The sequence below is a fragment of the Scyliorhinus canicula genome, chromosome 3 (assembly GCF_902713615.1).
Source record: "Scyliorhinus canicula chromosome 3, sScyCan1.1, whole genome shotgun sequence".
NCBI classification, from domain to species: domain Eukaryota; kingdom Metazoa; phylum Chordata; class Chondrichthyes; order Carcharhiniformes; family Scyliorhinidae; genus Scyliorhinus; species Scyliorhinus canicula.
Window position 1 is genome coordinate 270,343,654 of NC_052148.1, and position 25,217 is coordinate 270,368,870.

The 25,217-nt window shown below is 42.9% G+C and overlaps 1 protein-coding gene across 1 annotated transcript in view; it reads right to left on the minus strand.

The window, feature by feature from the left end:
- Positions 1-665: 665 nt before the first annotated feature.
- The window catches only part of LOC119963524 (eukaryotic translation initiation factor 4E-like), a 36,211-nt gene continuing 11,659 nt past the window's right edge, over positions 666-25,217 (minus strand). The window contains exons 4-7 of the mRNA XM_038792789.1: positions 9,612-9,675; positions 5,619-5,732; positions 4,773-4,912; positions 666-1,797 (exon numbers count right to left, since the gene is read on the minus strand). Of these exons, the coding sequence (XP_038648717.1) occupies positions 1,683-1,797; positions 4,773-4,912; positions 5,619-5,732; positions 9,612-9,675 (433 nt within the window). The 3' untranslated portion in view covers positions 666-1,682. The remainder of the gene's footprint in view (positions 1,798-4,772; positions 4,913-5,618; positions 5,733-9,611; positions 9,676-25,217) is intronic.

Sequence of the window (25,217 nt, forward strand, 5' to 3'; positions counted from 1 at the left end):
ACAAATACCTCAGCGGGGTCATGTGATAATTTGATGTCTACAGTGGTGTAGAACACAGTAAATATACCAGTTAGAAGTTTTCTGAAATTCAGGAACCAAGGTGAAAGTTCAAGGCAGGGTGCACAGAATACCACCAATGTCTAAAAGGATTAAGCAAATCAGGGGGTACCAATTAATTGAATTTGGAAGCTGTTAGCAAAAACCATTGACTCAGCATTTTTGGGATGAACAATCTTTAGCTGTAATTTAACTCCAAGAAGAAATGTAGTTATTTGTGTGCCTGTGTTCAATGGAAAAGCTGCACCAGAATTAGTTATAGGAAAAGAGTTTAGATCAGACAATCCTGATTATAATACTTGCTTGCCTATATAGCACATTGTGGTAAGTGGTGAAAAGTCACTTGGCATAAATGCAATTAGGCTAATGCCATGAGATTTAGTGATGAAAAAGCCACAGGCAGCAACTGGCAATTAAACAAAATGTTGGTAAAAATGGAATAAACATAAATGGATTTTCTAGTGGAGGTGACAAATCTGGACAACTGACATCTGATTTAATTAGTAACTTGGCCACGTACTATTTGATCCATTACCAGGTTCATATCGCTAGACATGCAAGTCAGTATTGTAACAAGTTGAAGATTAAATGAGGCCACAACCACTGAATGCAAGAAATTTCACTGTACAAGTTTTATTTACACAGTTCTTGTTTTTACACTTTTAATACGTTTGCTTTTTGGGACCATTTTCCTAATTCAGCCTTTATAACGAATGCAAAATAGATTCTTCTAAGGATACAAGTTTTAAAATACAGCGTAACAATACAAAACATATAGAGGATTTCAATATATTTCAACATCTCGAGCAAGGAATGTAATTATTGTATTGCAATTTTTAAAAAAACAAAATACACTTTTTTTGAAGAGAAACCCACACTTGCCCAAAAAGTAAAAATCACTACTAAACTGCAAAAGCTCGTTCAAAGTTAAAGTTTAAATCAAACTGTGAATTCTGTATTAATGTAGCAGGATTAAGTAACGCACATGACAAATTTTGAATTTTACCAATTTAAAACTATATGCCCAGTCCCAAAACACGCATTACATCTCATGATCTAAATTAACCAAAGCTGGTATTAGAGCTTTTTAAAATTTGAAATCAATGAATAAATTAAACCTAACAGCTAACATCAAGCACAGATGACAGCAAATCTTCCTGTTTGCTGTTCAAAAAAAAATGTCAGAACTGAACTAAATTGCTAAGTACTACAACATTCGGACAAGATCTTCTTAACCCTTTCCCTTCCAAAATTACTAAATGCTTAGACAAGCCCCACCCCACCTTAAAAAAACGTCTAAATTGTGCCTTATTTAGTGTAAGGAAAACTATTCTTCTCCCAAAACAAAAACTTATAGGCTTTTAAAAATATTTCACTGCACAAGTTATCTTTAAACTTCCAGAAAATTTCAGGAATCAAATGGATTCATAAAACATTTTGAAGGGAAAGGGTTATTTCACAGAATACTGAACAAAGTCAAAGATAGAAAACTGACTGAAATTTCGCAGACTTATTTATATTAGAATGCAGTCCCACTCTGCTTACTAGAAGCTTTGGTTTAATTTGAAGTGTAGATTGCTTTACGCATCCAGTCTTCTAGTGATGAGCATACAATTGATGCCTTTTCAAACAACATACCTGTTCTTGGTTGTTGATCCACTTTTTGTGGCAGTGTCTGTATGGGACTGATAGCCAATCACTACTTTAGGAGGAAGCCCTAATCTTTCCTTGTAAATTCTCCTGTTTAGGACAAAGTAAAGCACAAATGATTAGCATTTTATAATTATCACAGAGCTGGCGCTTTCTTTGTTGTTCCAAAATGGTTTCCAAATTAAATAGCAATCCACCCATCATTGTGCTTGGTTTCCATTCATCACAGCATCTTTGAGCTATGCTAGCATTGCTCCCATCAAATGGTTTAATTAATCCAGTGTCAGAAACCAGATATTTCTCCCTTACTCCGCGTTTAACATTACAAATCACAATTTGTATATTATCTGCTCAAATTGCAACTTCTAAAGCCCAATTCAAGCAGCAGCAAATGGCAGCCTTCTTTTACCCCCCCCCCCCCATCCATTTGGCTGGGGAAGCAGTTACAGCTTGATGTGGGATTAACAATTGATTCAACGGCTTAACAACAGATTCAACAGCTTCAGTTGACAGTGTCAATGGTTGTGAAGCCATTAAGAATGGATTTCTCAGGGCAGAAGTTCAGTATAACAAGGTGATGGTCTGACTCGGATGGCTACACTGACAATTCCAGCTGTTCCTCACATTCCACTCGTGACCCGTCCTCAAGTGCTTGAGGATTGTGCAGATTTTCTGTGGAAGGTTGAAAGCTGTCATCTCGCCACTCAGGTCAGGTTGGTGATGTTTGCAGTCAAGAAGGAGGTGGGCGGGCAGCACGGTGGCACAGTGGTTAGCATTGCTGCCTATGGCGCTGAGGACCTGGGTTCGAATCCCGGCCCTGGGTCACTGTCCGTGAGGAGTTTGCGCATTCTCCCCATGTCTGCGTGGGTTTCACCCCCACAACCCAAAAATAAAATGTGCAGGGTAGGCGGATTGGCCACGCTAAATTGCCCCTTAATTGGAAAAAATAATTGGGTATTCTAAATGTATTTAAAAAAACCAAAACAAAAAACAAGGAGGTGGGCTATCGAGAGGTGGGACTGTCACTTTTAAGGTGTGGACTGTGTCCCGGTCGGTACTATGGAATTTTTGTTAGAGGTCCTGTGTCAATGGGACTGCTTCGTTGGATGTCAACAGTAATGTTCTTTGAGGATGTTTTTCCTGCAGACATCAAAAGGTTCAACACGAAATTAAACGAAATGAACATCACTTATTGTCACAAGTAGGCTTCAAATGAAGTTACTGTTAAAAGCCCCTGGTCGCCACATTCTGGCGCCTGTTCGCCGCTGGTACGGGAGTTGAACAAGAGCTGTGGCCTTGTTCTGCTTTACAAGCCAGCTGTTTAGCCCACTGTGCTAAGCACACCCTCAAGACAAGACAGCACCATTTTGTGGAGACAATGCTAAAATGTCATTACCTGCCTTTGGTAGGGTTGTACTCATTTGCAGCAATGCTGTAAATTGTGCGTGTAAATGAATGAATAGCAATCTGAATCTAGGGGTGTTGGTTAGTTTTTAAAAATTTGATTGCATGCTGATCATGTGATCCCAGTGCACTCAGACAGGAGGCAACAACGAAATGCACTGCCAAAGTTGACTATGAAATCACAGTAAATTTTGCAAAAAACTTAAAATTGAAGCAACCACAATTGTGTAAACAAAAAGACAAGAAACATAACACAAACAAACCCTTTCTCGCTGTGCTAACAGAATTAACCTCAACTAAACCAAAATTGATGAGATTGCCTGTAAATAGCAGTCTAGTTCTACAATCTCACTACCTGCCAGCTTGCCTGGTTAGCATCCTTATTTCCAAATATTATTAATCATAATATTTATTAGTGTCACAAGTAGGCTTACATTAACCACTCTTTGCAATGGGACTGTGTGTTCCTATATCCAGCATTTTTGACATGACCAGATTACCCTCACTGACTTTCTGCACAGACTCAGTCAAGGTTACCATAATGCGGACAGCTCAGTAGGTAGCACTGCAGTCTCACGGCGCCTAGGTCCCAGGTTCGATCATGGCTCTAGGTCACTGTTCATGTGGAGTTTGCACATTCTCCCCGTGTTTGCGTGAGTTTCGCCCCCACAGCACAAAGATGTGCAGGATAGGTGGATTGGCCACACTAAATTGCCCCTTAATTGGAAAACATGAATTGGGTACTCTAAATTTATTTTTAAAAGTTCCCATTATGTGGTTCTGAACAATATCCAGTTTCAACTCCAATAAGCTCATAGGTTACGTCCAATTTAAGATGCATAGATACAAGTGCACAATTAACTCCTTCTCAATCAATGATGCTCAAGTGGCAGCAATATTCAAAGATTGGACCAGTTTGATTTGGAACACTCAACACTAATAAAGGTTTGTGAGTTGGCTCTCGCATTACTACATTTTCTACCTCATCACACATATTAGGCACAGTAGCAGTGGTCAGCACTGTTGCTTCACAACACCAGGGTCCCAGGTTCGATTCCTGGCTTGGGTCACTGTCTGTATGGAGTCTGCACGTTCTCCCCGTGTCTGCGTGGGTGCTCCGGTTTCCTTCCACAAGTCCCAAAAGACATGCTTGTTGGGTGAATTGGACATTCTGAATTCTCCCTCCGTGTACCCGAACAGACGCCGGAATGTGGCGACTAGGGGATTTTCAAAGTAACTTCATTGCAATGTTAATGTCAGCCTACTTGTGACACTAATAAAGATTATTACAATAATTATTATTATATGTGCGCAGCAATGCAATTGAGGTGGGAAACTAAACCAAATGGCACATTTGAAGGATAACCTACCCGAGACACAACCAGCTTTCTTTCCAATAAGAAACCTCAATTTGCAGATATCCTTTTAGAGGTCAGGCATTTGCAGCAATGCTGAATTCACTTTACACACTTTAAGCTATCCTAAAGATAATTCTTATATTCCACAATAATAGAGGATAACTGCAAATTGAAGTTTCTTATTGGAAAGAAAGCCTGGCTTAGAGGCTAAATGGCAGCTCAAGCTTCCAGAATAGCATCTTTGGGAAAACTATTAAGAGCAGACAGCGACAGCAGTCAATGTTGCCTTTGTCATTCACTTACCCTATATATGTGATAGATTCTCTATTTTCACAATCAGTAGTCCATATAGCTATTTTGTCACCTTTGTTTCTAACATTAACTACTGCACCACAAGCGTCATCACTATGTTGATCAAATGCTTCTCCTATAAGGCACAGCAGCTATTTGGGGGGGGGAAGCAGAAAGAAATGACAAAAAGATTAAAGGAATCAGTTAATTGCAGTATCAGTTTTGCAAAGAACACCAGAAATTATGCATCTGATGTGCCTCTAAAACCAAGAGATAATTATCTATCATATGAGATGTTAAAATCGAAGCTCCGTCAGGTGGTAGCAAAGATCCCATTGCACAATTTTGAAGAGAACAGGCATTCTCCCAATATCCTTTCCAAAATAAATTTGAAGTACCCAATTTATTTTGTTCCTCCCAATTAAAGGACAATTTGGCGTGGCCAATCCACTTACTCTGCACATCTTTGGGTTGTGGTGTTGAGACCCACGCAGACACGGGATAATGTGCAAACTCCACACGGACAATGATCTGGGACTGATCCTGGGTCCTCGGTGCCGTGAGGCAGCAGTGCTAACCACTGTGCCACATTTTCCCAGTATCCTGATCATTACATACTCTCAATCAATATCACAAGCAGGTTATCTGACAATTTGTCATATTGCTGTTTGTGGAAGCTTGCTGGGTGCATTTCATACCTTGCAAACTTTAGGGTGTAGTCACTGTTATGTTATTATGTAGGCAAGCTCCCAGGTTGATGTTGAGGGGAGAGGTTGTTATGAGAACATGGAGCCAAAGAATGCAGAGATAAAAAGTAAATTGGACAAGAATTCCAGCAAAGGAGAGAGTAATACTTACAGTTTCTAACCAAATACGATCCAAATCTGTTTTTCTCTGTTGCTTAGAAAGCGTAAGCAGCCATCTCCCTCCTCGTTTGTTTTTTTCATCCTCCCACATAGGTTCAATACCATCCTACACAGAAAAGAGGGAACTCACTCCTGAACTACAAAACAAGTGTGTGAAAAATGCAAAATATATCCACCAGCAGATTAATTCCCCCATCTGGAATCAAAATTAATCCCCCCATCTGGAATCAAAATTAATCCCCACTGACTAATACTGCAGATATAGAGAACAAGTCAGCCTTAAATGCCACTCACAAAAATACCGAGATGTACACTATTCACATGTAAGAAAAGAATGGGCCAACATGCGAACACATGCTAAATGCAAACTCTCTGGTTATTTCTTTTGAGACATTCTTTGCTACAATTCTGCATCGTAAATGATGGACAATCTTAATATACTGGAAAATAACTTCAAAACATTCCTGGGAGTTATTATTGGGGAGACTTTATTACTCTTGATGATTATAGATAAACTGTGGTAAAGGACTTTTAAAATAATTTTAATCCTCCACCATTGGTTGCCATGCTGTCAAAGTTATCTATCCTCCAACCCTGGAATCCCTACACCTCTCTGCCTTGCATTTTTTAAAAAACACACCATAAAACCTACCTCTGATCAAACTTTTAGTCATCTGGCTTAATATGGCTTGGTGTCAAGTTTGCTTTATAATGCTCCAGTGAAGTGCCTTGGGACATTTCATTACATTAAAGGTGCTATGTAAACACAAGCTGTTGTGAGAGAGAAGCAGTCATTTTCGATTAAAGTTTAAAAATGGGAGACAGAGCCCAGCTAGCTGCAAATTGTAGGCAGAATCTGTGACATCCAAATTAACCAAAGCAAATTAGATTTGCCTTACTGATCAAATTATTGTAAGAGAGGGTACAAGGAGGGATGTTGACAAATGCATTGAATGGTAAGGATCTGCCGAGCCCAACACATGCACAGAAACTGCAGAAGAAAGTGCCAGGTATGGCATGTGGGCAGAAATGACAGACGGTTCGGGGCCCAACACGTGCAGAGACTAATTAAAGAGAAATCCAGCACGTAACAAATGCGTCCCAGGAATGCCTGACCCGGGATAGACACAGGTTACAGGACAAACCTGGAAAATTCAGGATGTTTCGTCACCCTGGTATGTCATTTCTAGCAAGCGTAAATGAGTCACATTATGAACTTGCCCGATTGCAACTTTAGAACACTGCCACGCAATTGCAGAATCACATCTAACAGCACATTTTCTTTTGTATTTTGCAAACGTGGGTTGATGGAGTATGGCCTGTAGGCTGTCTATTACAAACTCAAGGAACATGCTGTTTGATTCTATCAGCCAATTGCAGGGACAAACAGCCGATAAATGCATCATTGCCATTTGTCTCAACTACTCCATGTGGTAACTAGTTCCTTTATCTTTTAATTTGGAGGCCCTTTGGTTTGCTGTAATATTTCTGTAATATTTCTAGAATTGATACTTGGGGCCAGAACACTAAGTGAATCTGGCCTCAAGGGTTGACATAAAACATTCTGTTGTCCATATACATAGAGTCATTCTGTGTCTTTGGAGAGACAGCATTCACATTGTACAAGAAAGATGTCTATGATGGGGAAATTTAGGTTATTATGGATCATTTTCTCTTTCTTTTAAAGTATCATCTAACCAGCATTCTACTGTATAACATTTTATTTGTAAGTTAATCTAAACAAGTTTCATCTTAAATGTAATACTCAAAGAATATCTTCGCTGTCAGGTGGAGAACATACTGTACTACATGATCTCTGCTGCAATATCCCATGGTTAAGGGACATTTGTTAGTGCTGTGGTTCAATATCCCATTCACTGAATGTACGAGACACTGTCTGCTTATAGAAGCTGCCTCTTTGGAAGCCTGGACCATAACAGATGGATATGCATTACCTCATGCTGAATCAGAAGGATCACATGATCAAAAAAAGGATGTAGATTTAAATGGGTTGATTTTCATTTCTATAATCACCAACTAGCAACTTTCAACAGCAGTTTTGATATCAGAATGTTGGGTGGAATGCATTCCAGCACAAATAAAGAGACTCTTGCTCACTTCCCACTTCTCTCCCCACTTCACCCGAAAATAAACAGTAACAGGACCATACAGGAATAATAACAATCATCTTTATTGTCGCAAGTAGGCTTATATTAACATTGCAATGAAGTTACTGTGAAAATCCCCTGGTCGCACATTTCATTGTCTGTTCGGGTACACGGAGGGAGAATTCAGAATGTCCAATTCACCTAACAAGCACGTCTTTCGGGACTTGTGGGAGGAAACTGGAGCACCCAGAGGAAACCCATGCAGACTCAGGGAGAACGTGCAGACTCCGAACAGACAGTGACCCAAGTCAAGATTTAATTACTGAATGCTTTGGGAAGGTATTGCCACAAAATAGGAGATAGTGCAGGTGAAGGAGAGGCTTTACATGGGGCCGTTTGTCTCGAAGTTGGTGGAAATTACATTGATTACATAGTCAGCGACTATGAAAAACACATTTTGGCAAATAGACTGGGTTTCTTCCGGGTGTTCTGGTTTCCTCCCTCTGTCCAAAGATGTGCAGTTTAGATGGATTGGCCATACTAAAATTGCCCCGTACTGTCCAAAGATGCGCAGGTTAGGTGGGGCTGCAGGGAGTGGCCCTGGGTAGGATGGACGCTCTTTCTGAGTGTTGGTGCAGACCCGATGGGCCGAAGGCCCCCTTCTGCACTGTAGGGATTCCATGGAGACTTCAAAAAAAATGTTTTTAAAATTTAAAGTACCCAATTCATTTTTTCCAATTAAGGGGCAATTTAGCATGGCCAATCCACCTACCCTGCACATCTTTGGGCAAACACGGGGAGAATATGCCAACTCCACATGGACAGTGACAGAGCCAGGATCGGGATTCCATGGAACTTAACATGGAAACTTTCCAGCTTTGCATAAAGTGTGATTATTCAATATTTAAAAAATCAACTATGTATCAACAAGACCAGGGATGTACTTCTGAGGTCGTATAAGGCTCTGGCCAGACCCCATTTGGAGTAGTGTGAGCAGTTTTGGGTCCCGTATCTAAGGAAGGACATGCTGGCCTTGGAAAGGGTCCAGAGGAGGTTCACAAGAATGATCCCTGGAATGAAGAGCTTGTCGTATGAGGAACGGTTGAGAACTCTGGGTCTGTACTCATTGGAGTTTAGGAGGATGAGGGGGGATCTTATTGAAACTTACAAGACACTGCGAGGCCTGGATAGAGTGGATGTGGAGAGGATGTTTCCACTTGTAGGAAAAACTAGAACCAGAGGACACCATCTCAGACTAAAGGGACGATCCTTTAAAACAAAGATGAGGAGGAATTTCTTCAGCCAGAGAGTGGTGAATCTATGGAACTCTTTGCCGCAGAAGGCTGTGGAGGCCAAATCACTGAGTGTCCTTAAAACAGAGATAGATAGGTTCTTGATTAATAAGGGGATCAGGGGTTATGGGGAGAAGGCATGAGAATGGAAATGAGAAAATATTAGCCACGATTGAGTGGCAGAGCAGACCCGATGGGCCGAGTGGCCTAATTCTGCTCCAATGTCTTATGGCTTAATCTTCTTTTACAGTTATTAGTGCATTGAGGGGCAGCACGGTGGCGCAGTGGGTTAGCACTGCGGCCTCATGGCGCTGAGGTCCCAGGTTCGATCCTGGCTCTGGGTCACTTGTCCGTGTGGGGTTTGCACATTCTCTCTGTATTTGCACGTGTTTCGCCTCCACAACGCAAAATTGTGCAAGCTAGGTGGATTGGCCACGCTAAATTGCCTCTTAATTGGAAAAAATGAATTGGGTACTCTAAATTTCTTTTTTAAAAATTGTGCATTGAGAGTTTAATGTAACTGGAAAATGTTGTAACTGGAAAAATGGAATTTCAACGTTGTTAAGAACATGAATATCTACTTACCTTGAAGAGAGAGTAATCGCAGCCTGATATTAAATTACTACAAAGTTGGATATGATTGTAAAGGCTGTGAGATGGAAAAGAGAAAACAATAATTAGGCAGAATACAGAATATGAAGTGCTGCAGTGTTGGCCCAAGATCAACATATAGGGATAGAAACGTTCCTCATTGCATACTTACATGTGCTGAACTTTATTGATTTGAACTGTGTGCGCGCACGCAACTCTTCAAGTACAAACTCCCCATCACCCCTCAAAGATTAAACATCCACATGTTCGTACATATTTATTGATATAGTCTTGACAAAACCAGGTCATTCTCTGCTCTTTTCTTACTAAACATTATATTTCTCATCTTAAGCAAATTCTCCCTCAGACAGATCTTTGTGAAACCAAGAAAGAATCACAGGAACAATTTCCTTTTGTGAATTTTGTGAGATTGTTGTTTTAACCTCTTCATGGATGACACCAGAACCTTCTCCAGTACCTCTGCAGAATTTTCCCTATCAATGCCATTTTTTTAGGATGCAGTAACGGTACCACGGAAATATGGGCAAATTAAAGCCACCAAACAGAATCTCAACGTTTGTGAGGTTTGAAAAGGAACGGGAAGGGGGTTCTTCCCATGTTGGAGTTAAACTGCCACAGGTAAAAGGTCTCAGAGCTTAGGAATCATACATACGAAGCATTCAAACGAGTTTCACTTCTTCTACTATGCATGAAAGTAGTTTTCGATCTTGCATTTATTTGACAGAAGACCAAGCAAGGCCCAAGGCAACAGAGAACATTTTGTGCAAATCAGAAAACAGCTCCAAGACTCAAATAAGCAAAACTAATGTGTCAAGAAGGGCCTCTTGAAAGAAGTTCACCATTTACATAGAATGATCATAACCATAGTCATATACCATATAATTTTGTATTCTCTCTCTTCCGATTTCCATATGAATAGTACTGTACACCAAAACAGTGGCACTCTGGGGACCTATATTTTCGGCCACCTCAAAACAGTGACATCAAAGCACTTATAATGAACTGCCAAGTCAACAATGCACAGCAACAGGAAATACACAGCAAGTCAGCATCTGAAAGAGAGAAGACAGGTTAATGTTTTGGATATACCTTTTTTTGACAAATATATTGTGAATGATGAGGCTTACATCCGAAAAGTTAGCCTACTGTTACTCGCTACAAATGCTAACTGACCTTTGCATATCAAGTATTTTCGGTGTTTATCGAAGAAAACCTATATTTGCAGCTCATTCGCTCAATACATGGTAAACTGGAAACTGGATCATCTTCCTGCATCGTGAATTTCCTCGAGGAGTCTTGCCCTGTGGTGGTCAGTATACAGTGTAAACAGGAAAATGGATCATCTTCCTGCCTTGCGATTTCCTCGAGGAGTCTTGCCCGGTGGTGGTCAGTATACAGTAGGAATGGCTACCAATAATGAAAACTCCAGATATGTAAAGGTGCATTAAATCAAGAGTTTTCTAATTGTCCATCCACTAAAGAGGGCCTCTTTAAGGTAATCAAGAATGTTCAGCAGAGGGCAGCACGGTGGCGCAATGGGTTGGCACTTTGGCCTCATAGCGCCGAGGTCACAGGTTCGATCCCGGCTCTGGGTCACTGTCCGTGTGGAGTTTGCACATTCTCCCCGTGTTTGCGTGGGTCGGGGGCAGCACGGTGGCACAGTGGTTAGCATTGCTGCCTATGGCGCTGAGGACCCGGGTTCGAATCCCGGCCCTGGGTCACTGTCCGTGTGGAGTTTGCACGTTCTCCCCGTGCCTGCGTGGGTTTCACCCCCACAACCCAAAGATGTGCAGGTTAGGTGGATTGGCCACGCTGAATTGCCCCTTAATTGGAAAAAAAATAATTGGATACGCTAAATTTTTTTATTTTTTTTATAAAAGAAGTGTTTGCGTGGGTCTCACCCCCACAACCCAAAGATGTGCAGGGTAGGTACATTGGCTATGCTAAATTGCCCCTTAATTGAGAAGAAAATTAATTTTTTAAAAAAATGTTCAGAAAGCTTTTGGTGAAAGTTGAGGTTCATAAATTTTTACTCAGGGCAGCACGGTGGCACAGTGGTTAGTATTGCTGCCTACAGCGCTGAGGACCTGGGTTCGAATCCCGGCTCTGGGTCACTGTCCGTGAGGAGTTTGCACATTTTCCCCGTGTCTGCGTGGGTTTCACCCCCACAACCCAAAAGATGTGCAGGATAGGTGGTTTGGCCATGCTAAATTGCCCCTTAATTGGAAAAAATAATTGGGTACTCTAAATTTATATATAAAATTTTTTTAAAATTGTTACTCAAGGGCAGCACAGTGGCGCAGTGGTTAGCACTGCTGCCTACAGCATCGAGGTCCCGAGTTCGATCCTGGCCCCGGGTCACTGTCTGTGTGGAGTTTGCACATTCTCCCCATGTCTGCATGGGTTTCGCTCCCACAACCCAAAGATGTGCAGGTTAGGTGGATTGGCCACGCTAAATTCCCCTTAATTGAAAAAAAATAAATAACTGGGTACTCTAAATGTATTTTTTTTAAATTGTTACTCAATAACCCATAAAATTTATTCTGCTAAGGTGAATGATACAGCCTATGAATTCAAAGACAGCTATTAGGAAAATGGAGAGATCAATGGACTGCATTCATTTTTTAAAAACGTTTTTTTTTAAAAAAAAGAGTACCCAATTGATTTTTTCCAATTAAGGGGCAATTTAGCGTGGCCAATCCACCTAACCTGCACATCTTTGGGCTTGGGGGGGGGGAACCCACGCAAACACGGGGAGAATGTGCAAACTCCACACAGACAGTGACCCAGAGCCGGGATCGAACCTGGGACCTCGGCGCCATGAGGCAGCAATGCTAACTACTGCGCCACCGTGCTGCCCTGTGGACTGCATTCATCTCCAATGGGTCATAGTTTAGAGTCAAATAATTACTTCCATGGTATAAGTTTGCTTTTTTTTTAATTTTAGAGTACTCAATTCATTTTATCCAATTAAGGGGTAATTTAGTGCGGCCAATCCACCTAGCCTGCACATCTTTGGGCTTGGGGGGGGAACCCACGCAAACACGGGGAGAATGTGCAAACTCCACACGGACAGTGACCCAGAGCCGGGATCGAACCTGGGACCTCGGCTCCATGAGGCAGCAGTGCTAACTACTGCACCACCGTGCTGCCCTATATAAGTCTGATTTTAATCATGCTTGAACAGCTTAGCTGGACTCATACCAATAACTGTTTAACTTGAACAGATCAAGGATGTCTGAAAAAGGCAGTCTTCCTGTATGTCATTTGACTCAACAAGCCACGGTAACTTATTTGAACTGGAAGATCCTCTGGTGTTATGTTGTACTGATAATATGCCATAGAAAGCTCATGAAGTACTCGAGCAGTTCACAATCCTCACAAATAAGGTGGCTTTTACTACTTAAAATCAAGCAACATCCCTCTGCATACTTAGGAGCTTGTAAAGCCGTGGCACTTTTCAAATAGTACCAGGGTTAACTGCAGAAGGCCAACCAGCATAAAGTAAATGGAACATTCTACATAAGTAGACTACTCAGTTGTGTTGGCTTGGAGATTCGAGCAACCTGATGGGGTCCCTCACATATCAAACAACCAGATCAAAAATAAGACTAGCCTACCTTTTCTAATGAATCCTGCCCTATCAAGAAGCAAGACAGAATGATTTACTGAACTATGTAAATTGTAATTTCTAGCAATAGCCTTTCATAAAGCCTCACCTTCAAAGGAAGCACTACCCAGATTAAACTCTTTCACCCAATTTACATAAGACTGTTTCTTGTTCACAGAGTCATACTTCCCTTCAACACAGCAAAGTAAAGTGGAAGATAAGATTTTGTCACAATGACTTGACACACAAGACGAATGCTTGATATAATTAGAGACAATTAAGATGATAGTCTCAGAATTGGCATACCTGCATGCCAAAAAGTCAACGGGTCGATGAAGAACAGTTGACTAATCTTCAAAGTGAAGGTGAGACCTATAAATGTAAATAAACTGGAAGCTCAGAGCTCAATACAGTCAAATCCTATTTATTTAAATTTGTGTTCTGCCAAAAAATACTTAAGTAAGGAATTTTGTGACAACTGGAAGATTTTAGGAATACTGGATTCCAAGTATTGGACAGTTTAAGGATTAAAAGCCTGGGGCTGTGGTGTGTTTGCCTGCAGTGGCCATCTTTTTTTAAATAAAAACAATCCTGTTTTGCAGGGACTGGGAGCTTTTCGGAGCCAGACAGTGAAATTGACCAGAGGAACGTGTTTTGCAGTCTGGGCTAATGCCCCGTGGTTTGGATTTGGGTTTATTATCCCGTCTGTGTACAGTCCAGACAGATTGATCGGGGAAGTCCCTGGAGAATTAATTTGTTTTTCAGCTTGGGGAGATGATGTAATTGCTGGGTGGAGTGAATAGATTCAGAGAGATATTTTGAGCAAGCTTTCGGAGGAGTTGAAGTGTGATCGGTCTGACACGGAGTCCACAATTATCTCCCAGTAGGATAGTCCTAAAAAGAGTAATAATAGTTAAAGCAGAGCAGTCTTGTCTGAAGACAAGAGGAGGCTGAAACAACCTGGTTGAAACAACTATTTTAAGACATTCATCCAGAATCTGCAGGGGTTCTGACAGGAGCCGAAACTCTGTTATGCAAAGCAAGTATTACTCTGTGCCATGGTGATTTGAAGCTGGATTGAGAGATGTACATATTTTCTTGTTGTTTAATGGGGAATTGAATAGGATTGTTTAAGGGGTAATGTACGTCATTCTTTTCGGTTGTAAAGTTTACAGAGTTTAATATTGTACTTATAATAAAGTTTGGTTTTAAAAATGCCAAATCCCTATTCCTTCATGCAATCACTCCTGGAGCAAATCATTCTTTCCGCAATCTTACAAATAAACTAAAATATTGGAGTTTCGGTCCAGTATCTTAGCCACTGTTGGGGTCTGTCTGGGATCGTAATAGTTTTGAATTCCGAGCAGAGATAAGCAGAAAAAAACAAAAATCCTATATAGAACATAGAACACTACAGCGCAGTACGGGCCCTTCGGCCCTCGATGTTGCGCCGACCTGTGAAACCATCTGAAGCCTATCTGACCTACACTATTCCATTTTCATCCATATGTCTATCCAGTGACCACTTAAATGCCCTTAAAGTTGGCGAGTCTACTACTGTTGCAGGCAGGGCGTTCCACACCCCTACTACTCTCTGAGTAAAGAAACTGCCTCTGACATCTGTCCTATATCTATCACCCCTCAATTTAAAGCTATGTCCCCTCGTGTTGGTCATCACCATCCGAGGAAAAAGACTCCCACTGTCCACTCTATCTAACCCTCTTATATGCCTCGATTAAGTCACCTCTCAGCCTTCTCCTCTCTAACGAAAACAACCTCAATTCCCTGAGCCTTTCCTCGTAAGACCTTCCCTCCATACCAGGCAACATCCTAGTAAATCTCCTCTGAACCCTTTCCAAAGCTTCCACATCCTTCCTATAATGTGGTGACCAGAACAGCACGCAGTACTCCAGGTGCGGCCACACCAGAGTTATGTACATCTGCAGCATGACCTTGTGGTTCCGAAACTCAATCCCCCTGCTTATAAAGGCTAGCACACCATATGCCTTCTTAACAGCCCTATTAACCTGGGTGGCAACTTTCAGGGATTTATGTACCTGGATGCCGAGATCTCTCTGTTCATCTACACTACCAAGAATCTTGCCATTAGCCCAGTACTCTGCATAGAAAGCAAAGAGTTGGGATAAATGGGTGTTTCTCTGATTGGCAATCAGTATCTAGTGGTGTCCCTCAGGGATCCGTGTTGGGCCCACAATTGTTCACAATTTACATAGATGATTTGGAGTTGGGGACCAAGGGCAATGTGTCCAAGTTTGCAGATGACACTAAGATGAGTGGTAAAGCGAAAAGTGCAGAGGATACTGGAAGTCTGCAGAGGGATTTGGATAGGTTAAGTGAATGGGCTCGGGTCTGGCAGATGGAATACAATGTTGACAAATGTGAGGTTATCCATTTTGGTAGGAATAACAGCAACCGGGATTATTATTTAAACAATAAAATATTAAAGCATGCCGCTGTTCAGAGAGACTTGGGTGTGCTAGTGCATGAGTCACAGAAGGTTGGTTTACAAGTGCAACAGGTGATTAAGAAGGCAAATGGAATTTTGTCCTTCATTGCTAGAGGGATGGAGTTTAAGACTAGGGAGGTTATGTTGCAATTGTATAAGGTGTTAGTGCGACCACACCTGGAGTATTGTGTTCAGTTTTGGTCTCCGTACTTGAGAAAGGACGTACTGGCGCTGGAGGGTGTGCAGAGGAGATTCACTAGGTTAATCCCAGAGCTGAAGGGGCTGGATTATGAGGAGAGGTTGAGTAGACTGGGACTGTACTCGTTGGAATTTAGAAGGATGAGGGGGGATCTTATAGAAACATTTAAAATTATGAAGGGAATAGATAGGATAGATGCGGGCAGGTTGTTTCCACTGGCGGGTGACAGCAGAACTAGGGGACATAGCCTCAAAATAAGGGGAAGTAGATTTAGGACTGAGTTTAGGAGGAACTTCTTCACCCAAAGGGTTGTGAATCTATGGAATTCCTTGCCCAGTGAAGCAGTTGAGGCTCCTTCATTACATGTTTTTACGGTAAAGATAGATAGTTTTTTGAAGAATAAAGGGATTAAGGGTTATGGTGTTCGGGCCGGAAAGTGGAGCTGAGTCCACAAAAGATCAGCCATGATCTAATTGAATGGCGGAGCAGGCTCGAGGGGCCAGATGGCCTACTCCTGCTCCTAGTTCTTATGTTCTTATGTTCATTCCTGTTACTCCTTCCAAAGTGAACCACCTCACACTTCTCCGCATTAAACTCCATCTGCCACCTCTCAGCCCAGCTCTGCAGCTTATCTATGTCCCTCTGTATCCTATAACATCCTTCAGCACTATCCACAACTCCACCGACCTTCGTGTCATCTGCAAATTTACTAACCCATCCTTCTACACCCTCTTCCAGGTCATTTATAAAAATGACAAACAGCAGTGGCCCCAAAACAGATCCTTGCGGTACACCACTAGTAACTGAACTCCAGGATGAACATTTGGCATCAACCACCACCTTCTGTCTTCTTTCAGCTAGCCAATTACTGATCCAAACCGCTAAATCACCTTCAATCCCATACTTCCTTATTTTCTGCAATAGCCTACCGTGGGGAACCTTATCAAACGCCTTACTGAAATCCATATACACCACATCAACCGCTTTACCCTGATCCACCTGTTTGGTCACCTTCTCAAAAAACTCAATAAGGTTTGTGAGGCATGACCTACCCTTCACAAAACCGTGTTGACTATCGCTAATCAACTTGTTCTTTTCAAGATGATTATAAACCCTATCTCTTATAACCTTTTCCAACATTTTACCCACAACCGAAGTAAGGCTCACAGGTCTATAATTACCAGGGTTGTCTCTACTCCCCTTCTTGAACGAGGGGACAACATTTGCTATCCTCCAGTCTCCCGGCACTATTCCTGTCGACAAAGACGACATAAAGATCAAGGACAAAGGCTCTGCAATCTCCTCCCTGGCTTCCCAGTGAATCCTAGGATAAATCCCATCTGGCCCAGGGGACTTATCTATTTTGACATTTTCCAAAATTGCTAACACCTCCTCCTTTTGAACCTCAATTCCATCTAGCCTGGTTGACTGAACCTGAGTGTTCTCCTCGACAACATTGTCTTTCTCCAGTGTAAACACTGACGAAAAATATCCATTTAACGCTTCCCCTATCTCCTCTGATTCCACACACAACTTTCCACTACTATCCTTGATTGGCCCTAATCTTACTCTAGTCATTCTTTTGTTCCTGATATACCTATAGAAAGCCTTAGGGTTTTCCTTGATCCTATCCGCCAATGACTTTTCATGTCCTCTCCTCGCTCTTCTTAACTCTCCCTTTAGGTCCTTCCTGGCTAACTTGTAACTCTCAAGTGCCCTAACTGAGCCTTCATGTCTCATCCTAACATAAGCCTTCTTCTTCCTCTTGACAAGTGCTTCAACTTCCTTAGTAAACCACGGTTCCCTTGCTCGACAACTTCCTCCCTGCCTGACAGGTACATACTTATCAAGGACACGCAGTAGCTGTTCCTTCAAAAAGCTCCACATTTCGATTGTACCCATCCCCTGCAGTTTCCTTCCCCATCCTATACATCCTAAATCTTGCCGAATAGCATCATAATTGCCTTTCCCCCAGCTATAATTCTTGCCTTGCGGTATATGCCTATCCCTGCCCATTGCTAAAGTAAACATAACCGAGTTGTGATCACTATCACCAAAGTGCTCACCTACATCTAAATCTAACACCTGGCCGGGTTCATTACCCAGTACCAAACCAATGTGGCCTCGGCCCTTGTTGGCCTGTCTACATACTGTGTCAGAAAACCCTCCTGCACACACTGTACAAAAACTGACCCATCTATAGTACTCGAACTATAGTATTTCCAGTCAATATTTGGAAAGTTAAAGTCCCCCATAACAACTACCCTGTTACTCTCGCTCCTGTCGAGAATCATCTTTGCAATCCTTTCCTCTACATCTCTGGAACTATTCGGAGGTCTATGGAGCGCAAAAGTCTCCACTTTTCAATGTAGCTATTATTACAATATGCAATGAGTGGCTCTGCCCAAGACATGCAATAAGTGAACATACTGCTATGTTTACTGGCCTATGGTATTTAATGATATGAATACTACATTTGATTTCTTCTGTCATGGGATGTAGATGTCACTGCCAAGACCAGTTCCTTACCCTGAATTGCCCTTGAACTGAGTGGTGTACTAGTTCATTTCAGAGGGGCTGTTAAGAGTCAACCACATTGCTGTGGGTCTGGAGTTATATGTAGGTCAGATCAGGCAAGGATGGAAGATTTCTTCTCTAAAGGACATCAGTATACCAGACAGATTTCTATACAATCGATGACAGCTAACATGGCTTTCAATTACCAATATTATTTGAATTTAAATTCCACCAGCTGCTGTGGTGTGATTTGAACCCACGTCCCCAGAGCGTTAACCTAGGCCTCTGGATTACTAGTCCATTGACATTATCACTATGTCATTGTCTCCCCTATCTACATGGTATTGGTGAAAAGGCTGTGGAACAAACCATGCTCCAGTCATTGATAGTAAACCAGAGGCTGGTTTAGCACACTGGGCTAAATCACTGGGTTTTAAAGCAGACCCAGGCAGGCCAGCAGCACGGTTCAATTCCTGTACCAGGCTCCCCGAACAGGCGCTGGAATGTGGCAACTAGGGGCTTTTCACAGTAACTTAATTGAAGCCTACTCGTAACAATAAGCGATTTTTATTTTTCATTTCATTTGGTCCATTTTATCAGTCCATTGCTTGTCACCTGGCAATGAACCATTCACATGCAGCCTTAAAGATCTGGAGCCAAGTTTCTCCATCCAAACGTTACTTGAATGACAAGAGATCGGCTGCATTAAAGACAGCCATTAAAAAAGATCCAGGCACTTTCAGGGGATGGCAAAGGGCGGGCATCAGCAAATTGAGGGACCTGTTTATTGGCGGGAGGTTTGCGGGCCTGGGGGAACTGGAAGATAAATTTGGCCTTCCCCAGGGGAACATGTTCAGATACCTGCAGGTAAAGGCGTTTGCTAGGCGACAGGTAGAGGGATTCCCTTTGCTGCCCTCGCAGGGGACGATGGACAGAGTGCTTTCGGGGGTGTGGGTAGGAGAGGGGAAGGTGTCTGACATCTATAAGGTAATGCAGGAGGTGGAGGAGTCGTCAGTGGAGGAGCTGAAGGCTAAATGGGAGGAGGAACTCGGGGAGCAGATAGAGGACGGGACTTGGGCGGAGGCCTTGGAGAGAGTCAACTCTTCCTCCTCATGTGCGAGGCTTAGTCTCATCCAATTTAAGGTGCTGCACCGGGCCCACATGTCCGGGACTAGGATGAGTAGGTTCTTCGGGGATGAGGACAGGTGCACCAGATGTTCGGGGAGTCCTGCGAACCACGCCCATATGTTCTGGGCATGCCCAGCACTGGAAGAATTCTGGAAGGGGGTGGCGGGGACGGTGTCGAGGGTGGTTGGATCCAGGGTCAAACCAGGGTGGGGACTCGCGATTTTTGGGGTTGGGGTGGAGCCGGGAGTGCAGGAGGCGAAAGAGGCCGGTGTCCTGGCCTTTGCGTCCCTAGTAGCCCGTCGAAGGATTCTGTTACAATGGAAGGATGCAAGGCCCCCAAGCGTGGAGACCTGGATCAGTGACATGGCGGGATTTATAAAATTGGAAAAGGTCAAATTTGCCCTGAGAGGATCAATACAAGGGTTCTATAAACGATGGCAGCCTTTTCTGGACTTCCTGGCTCAGAGATAGGTAACTGGGTCAATAGCAGCAGCAACCCGGGGGGGGGGGGGGGGGGGGGGGGGGGTGCATTATTGGAGTGTTTATTCTGTAACTTTATAGTGTGTTAATTTGCGTTGTTAAAATGCTGGGTTGTTCATGGGGATGGGGCGAATGTATATGATTGTTAATATTATTGTTATTTTCGGTATTTTACTAAGGTGCGTTATTGTTGTATAAAATCAAAATTTCTCAATAAAAATTATTTTTTAAAAAAAAGATCCAGGCACTCAATGCAAGTCAGAATTCTGCACGGACCAGCTTTTAAGGTGTGGAGATTTCAACAGGAGCAATGCTGCAACCTACAGTCCTGGGTGGTGTCAGTGAAAATTGGCTCACGAGCTTCACAGGCTATTAAACTTCAAATCTGAACAATTTGTCTACATGTTCCCAACTAACCACAGGACTGCAAGAAGGAAAAAAGAAAAAGCATTTATAGATAAATAAAAGTACTTTGTGGTTTGCTTAATTTCATACTGTTGAAGAAAGAGGGCGTAGCCATTTTTACAGCAGAACAGTTGAGACTTAGTGACAGTGACAACAGACATCAGAACAAATGATCTATGTCATTAAGGCAACTCTTACGCAGTTTGTCTCCAAAAAAAAACTCTTCAATGTGAAGCAGCCACAGTACTGAGTACACTTTCTGAAGTGTAAAACTACTGGTCAAGTTGCAGTGCTGTCAAAAACACTGATGCCTGTGCATTTAAAGTTACATTTGCAAAATACCTTTTCATAAATTATGCACAAATATTCTACTTGAATACTGAATTATGCAATTACATCTTTTCAAATGAAAATCTGAAGCATTGGTGACATGCTGTGGAGTTTTCAGACAATTTGATAAGACATTTCAAATTCCACATACAAATCCGAACTGAATATGCAGTGCGACTTAAAAGCCTTCATATATATGCAACTTAAGTACAAAAACAATGATTTTTACAGCAAGATATGAAAAATTATGAATTTCCTATTTAAGTGGCATTTTTCTCATTTGTTCCAGGATCACTTTCTTAAATAGCTTTAAAAATCAGAATTGGCAGCTTAGAAATTTTACCTGAAAATTTTGTTCAACAAATAAAATTAAATTCACTTTTGTATGACAGAAAATAACTGCCAAAGATCAGAAACTTCTAATAACAAAATAAAAGGTTAAAACTTAAGACCAAACTGGGGGCCCCAAGTGGGCTGGTTGAAATGGTGGAGTGGCTGGAGGTGATGCAGTCGGGCAAGGCCCTGGGTCCGGATGGGTACCCAGTGGAGTTCTCTAAAAGGTTCTTGGGAGTGCCGGGGCCATTGTTGGTCAGTGCGTTTAATGAGGCTAGGAAGCGGGGATTGCTCCCTGCCGACGATGTCACAGGCTCCGATTTCTCTCATGCTGAAGCGGGAAAAGGACCCAGAACAGTATAGGTCGTACAGGCCAATCTCCTGGCTAAATGTAGATGCCAAGATATTGGCCAAGATCCTGGTCTCGCGAATAGAGGACTGTGTGCCAGGGGTGATAGGGGAGGACCAGACGGGGTTTGTGAAGGGGAGACATTTGGCGGCGAATATCAGAGGGCTATTAAATGCGATAATGATGCCCTCCGAGGGATGAGAGGTAGATGTCGCCATGGATGCGGAAAAGGCCTTTGATCGGGTGGAGTGGGAATACTTATGGGAGGTCCTGGGGCAGTTTGGGTTTGGGCAGGGTTTTGTGAACTGGGTTGGGTAGCTGTACCAGGCACCGGTGGCAAGTGTGCGGACGAACCAGGTGAGCTCGGACTATTTTAGGCTGCATCAGGGAATGAGGCAGGGATATTCACTCTTCCCACTGTTGTTTGCCTTGGCCACTGGCAATGGCGCTGAGAGCATCAAAGGACTGGCAGGGGATAGTACGGGGGAGGGGTGGAGCACAGGGTCTCGTTGAATGCCGACAACCTGCTTCTGCACATTTCGGACCCGATTTTTTTTTGGGGGGGAGGGGGGTGAATTAGAGGGATTATGGGGATCCTAGAGGAATTTGGCCGGTTTTAGGGGTATAAATTGAACACTATAAAAAAGTGATATCTTTCCGATCCAAGCATGGAGGCAGGAGAAGAGGCTGGGAGAGATGCCGTTGAAGATGGTGGGTGGGAGCTTTCGGTATTTGGGAATCCAGATAGCGCGGGAGTTGGAGCAGCTGCACAAGCTGAATCTGGCTCGGTTGGTGGAGCAGATGAAGGTGGACTTTAGAAGGTGGGATGTGCTCCCGTTATCACTGGCAGGGAGAGTGCAGACGGCGAAGATGACGGTTCTCCCGAGGTTTTGTTCATATTTCAGAGTCTTCCTATTTTTATCCCCAAGGCTTCCTTCAAGAGGAATGCGGTGATTTCTGGGTTTGTGTGGAAGTGTAAAACCCCGCGGGTGAAGAAGGTGCTGCTGGAGCGGGGTCGAGCTGGGCCAACCGAACTTTATAAATTATTACTGGGCGGCGAACACAGCAATGGTCTGGAAGTGGGTAGTGGGGGAAGGTCTGTGGGAGCGGGTGGAGGCGGCCTCATGGAGGGGCAACAATTTAGGGGCAGTGTTAATGGCACCTCTGCCGTTCTCGCCAACCAGATACTTCACGAGCCCGGTAGTAGCGGCTGCCCGGAGAGTGTGGGGACAGAGGAGGAAGCATATGGGGGGGATGATTTTGGGGGTGGCAGCTGGCTGGTATCGAGTGGTTTGGGGATTTGTTTATAGATGGGGGCTTCCCGTGTTTGGAGGAATTGGAGGAGTTTCAGCTGCCTGGTGGGAATGGGTTCCGGTACTTGCAGGTGAGGGACTTTGTGAAGAGGCAGGTTTCGACCTTTCTACACCTGCCGTCCCAGGGGGTATAAGACAAGGTAGTGTCGAAAACGGGAGTGGGGGAGGGGAAGGTATCAGAAATTTATAAAGAGCTTATAGATTGGGAGGGAGCCCTGATTGGGGAAGGGAAGCGAAAGTGGGAGGAGGAACTGAGTAGGGAGTTGGAGGTCAGGTTATGGGAGGATGCCCTCAGACGAGTCGACGAGTCCTTGTCGTGTGCCAGGCTTAGCCTGATACAATTCAAGGTGGTCCAAAGGGCACACATGACTGGCCCGGATGAGCAGGTTCTTTGAAGGGGTGGAAGATAGGTGTGGGCAGTGTGCAGTGGGCCCGCGAATAATGTCCTTATGTTTTGGGCTGCGAGGTTTAGGGAATTTTGGCTGGGATATGCTGACGTGATGTCGATGGTATTGAAGGCAAGGGTGGTCCCGAGACCAGAAGTGACGATTTTTGGCACATTGGAAGACCCGGGTGTCCAGGGGGTGAGAGAGGCTGCTGTTTTGGCCTTTGGCTCCACGGTGGCCCAGAAATGGATCTTATTGGCATGGAGGGATTCAGAGCCCCCAGAGCCCCCGAAATCAGGGATATGGATTAATAATAATAATAATAATCGCTTATCGTCACAAGTAGGCTTCAATGAAGTTACTGTGAAAAGCCCCCAGTCGCCACATTCTGGCGGCAGTTCAGGGAGGCTGCTACGGAAATTGAACCCTTGCTGTTGGCATTGTTCTGCATTACAAGCCAGCTGTTAGCCCACTGTGCTAAACCAGCCCCATGGTTAGCAACATGACCGGATTTCTCAGGCTTGAGAAGATCAAGTTCACCCTGAGAGGATCGTGCTGGAGGTGGCAGCTGTTTATTGACTTCTTTGTGGACAATTAAGCTGTCGGCAGTAGGGAGGCATGGGGGGGTTGGATAAGGTGGGAAATAATTAGTGGGAAATTGTGATTGGGGAATTGTGTATGTAAGCCATGTTGGCTGGGTTTGGTTGCTGGTTGGTTGTGTCTTGTTCACTTGGTGTTTTTTTCTTGAAAATTGTTAAAATTATAAATGTATTAATAAAAACATTTAAAAAAAATTTAAGACCAAAAGCTACTTTCATACAAAGCACAATCTTAGCAATGAAGAATTGAAATGTAAACTCTTTGTATCTGATATTTTTTAAAAACTCACGTCACTTTCCAAATCCTCAAACTCAACCCAACTGTAGAGGATGACACCGTTGTAAGAGGGGGAGGCAAATCAGTAATTTCATGCTGCCCTGTACCTCTCAGAAGTTACACAGAGTGGGCCATTCAGCCCAATTTGTCTGGGCAGACATTTATGCTGCACAAGAGCCTCCATCCATCCCTCTTCATCTCACCCAACCACCGCATCCTTCTATTCCTTTCTCCTTCATTTGTTTATCCAGCTTCCCCTTAAATGCATCCATACTATTTGTTTTATTCCCTATTGGATTTGTCAATGACTATCTTATATGTATGGTCATTGGCTTTGATTGGCCCCTAACTGGAAGCTTCTTTACTCAGTGTGTCCTTTTGAACCCTTTCATAATCTTAAAAACCTTCAATCAGGTCACTTCTCAAGTCTTCTCTTTCCTAAAGGACTCCCAATCTGTTCAGTCTTTTCTGTTAAGTATAACTGCTTAGTTACAATATTTTTGCACTTTGTCTGCAGTGCTTCTACATCCCATTTATATTATGGATGTCGGAATTATGAATAGGCCACTCAACTATGTTTAATTGCTAAGGCGCTGAGGACCCGGGTTCAAATCCTGGCCCTGGGTCACTTCCGTGTGGAGTTTGCACATTCTCCGTGTCTGCGTGGGTTTCAGCCCCACAACCGAGCAGGGTAGGTGGATTGGCCACGCTAAATTGCCCCTTAATTGGAAAAAATAATTGGGTACTCTAAATTTATTTTTTAAAAACTATGTTTAATTGAAGTTTAGTATATTTAACATTACTTTTTTTAAAAATTGTTTTTGTGTGATTCTCCTGAAATTAACCCAGTATTTGGTTTGCTCTTTGTAAAATTATCTTAATAACTTGCGTCACTACTTTCAGCAAGTTGTGCTGTAGGACTCCTAGATCCCCTTCTTCTGCCACTCTATTTAGACTCTGTTATTCAAGCAGTTTGTGGTGCTCTTCGGCTTTGACAAAGAGTCATCGGACTCGAAATGTTACCTCTTTTCTCTCCCTAAAAATGCTGCCAGACTTGCTGAGATTGTCCAGCATTTTCTCTTTTGTTGTGGTCCTCTTATTCTTCTGATCAAAATACAATAAATTCATACATTTCTACATATTGAAATTCATCTTCCAAATTGCATGGTCATTTTACAAGTTTATT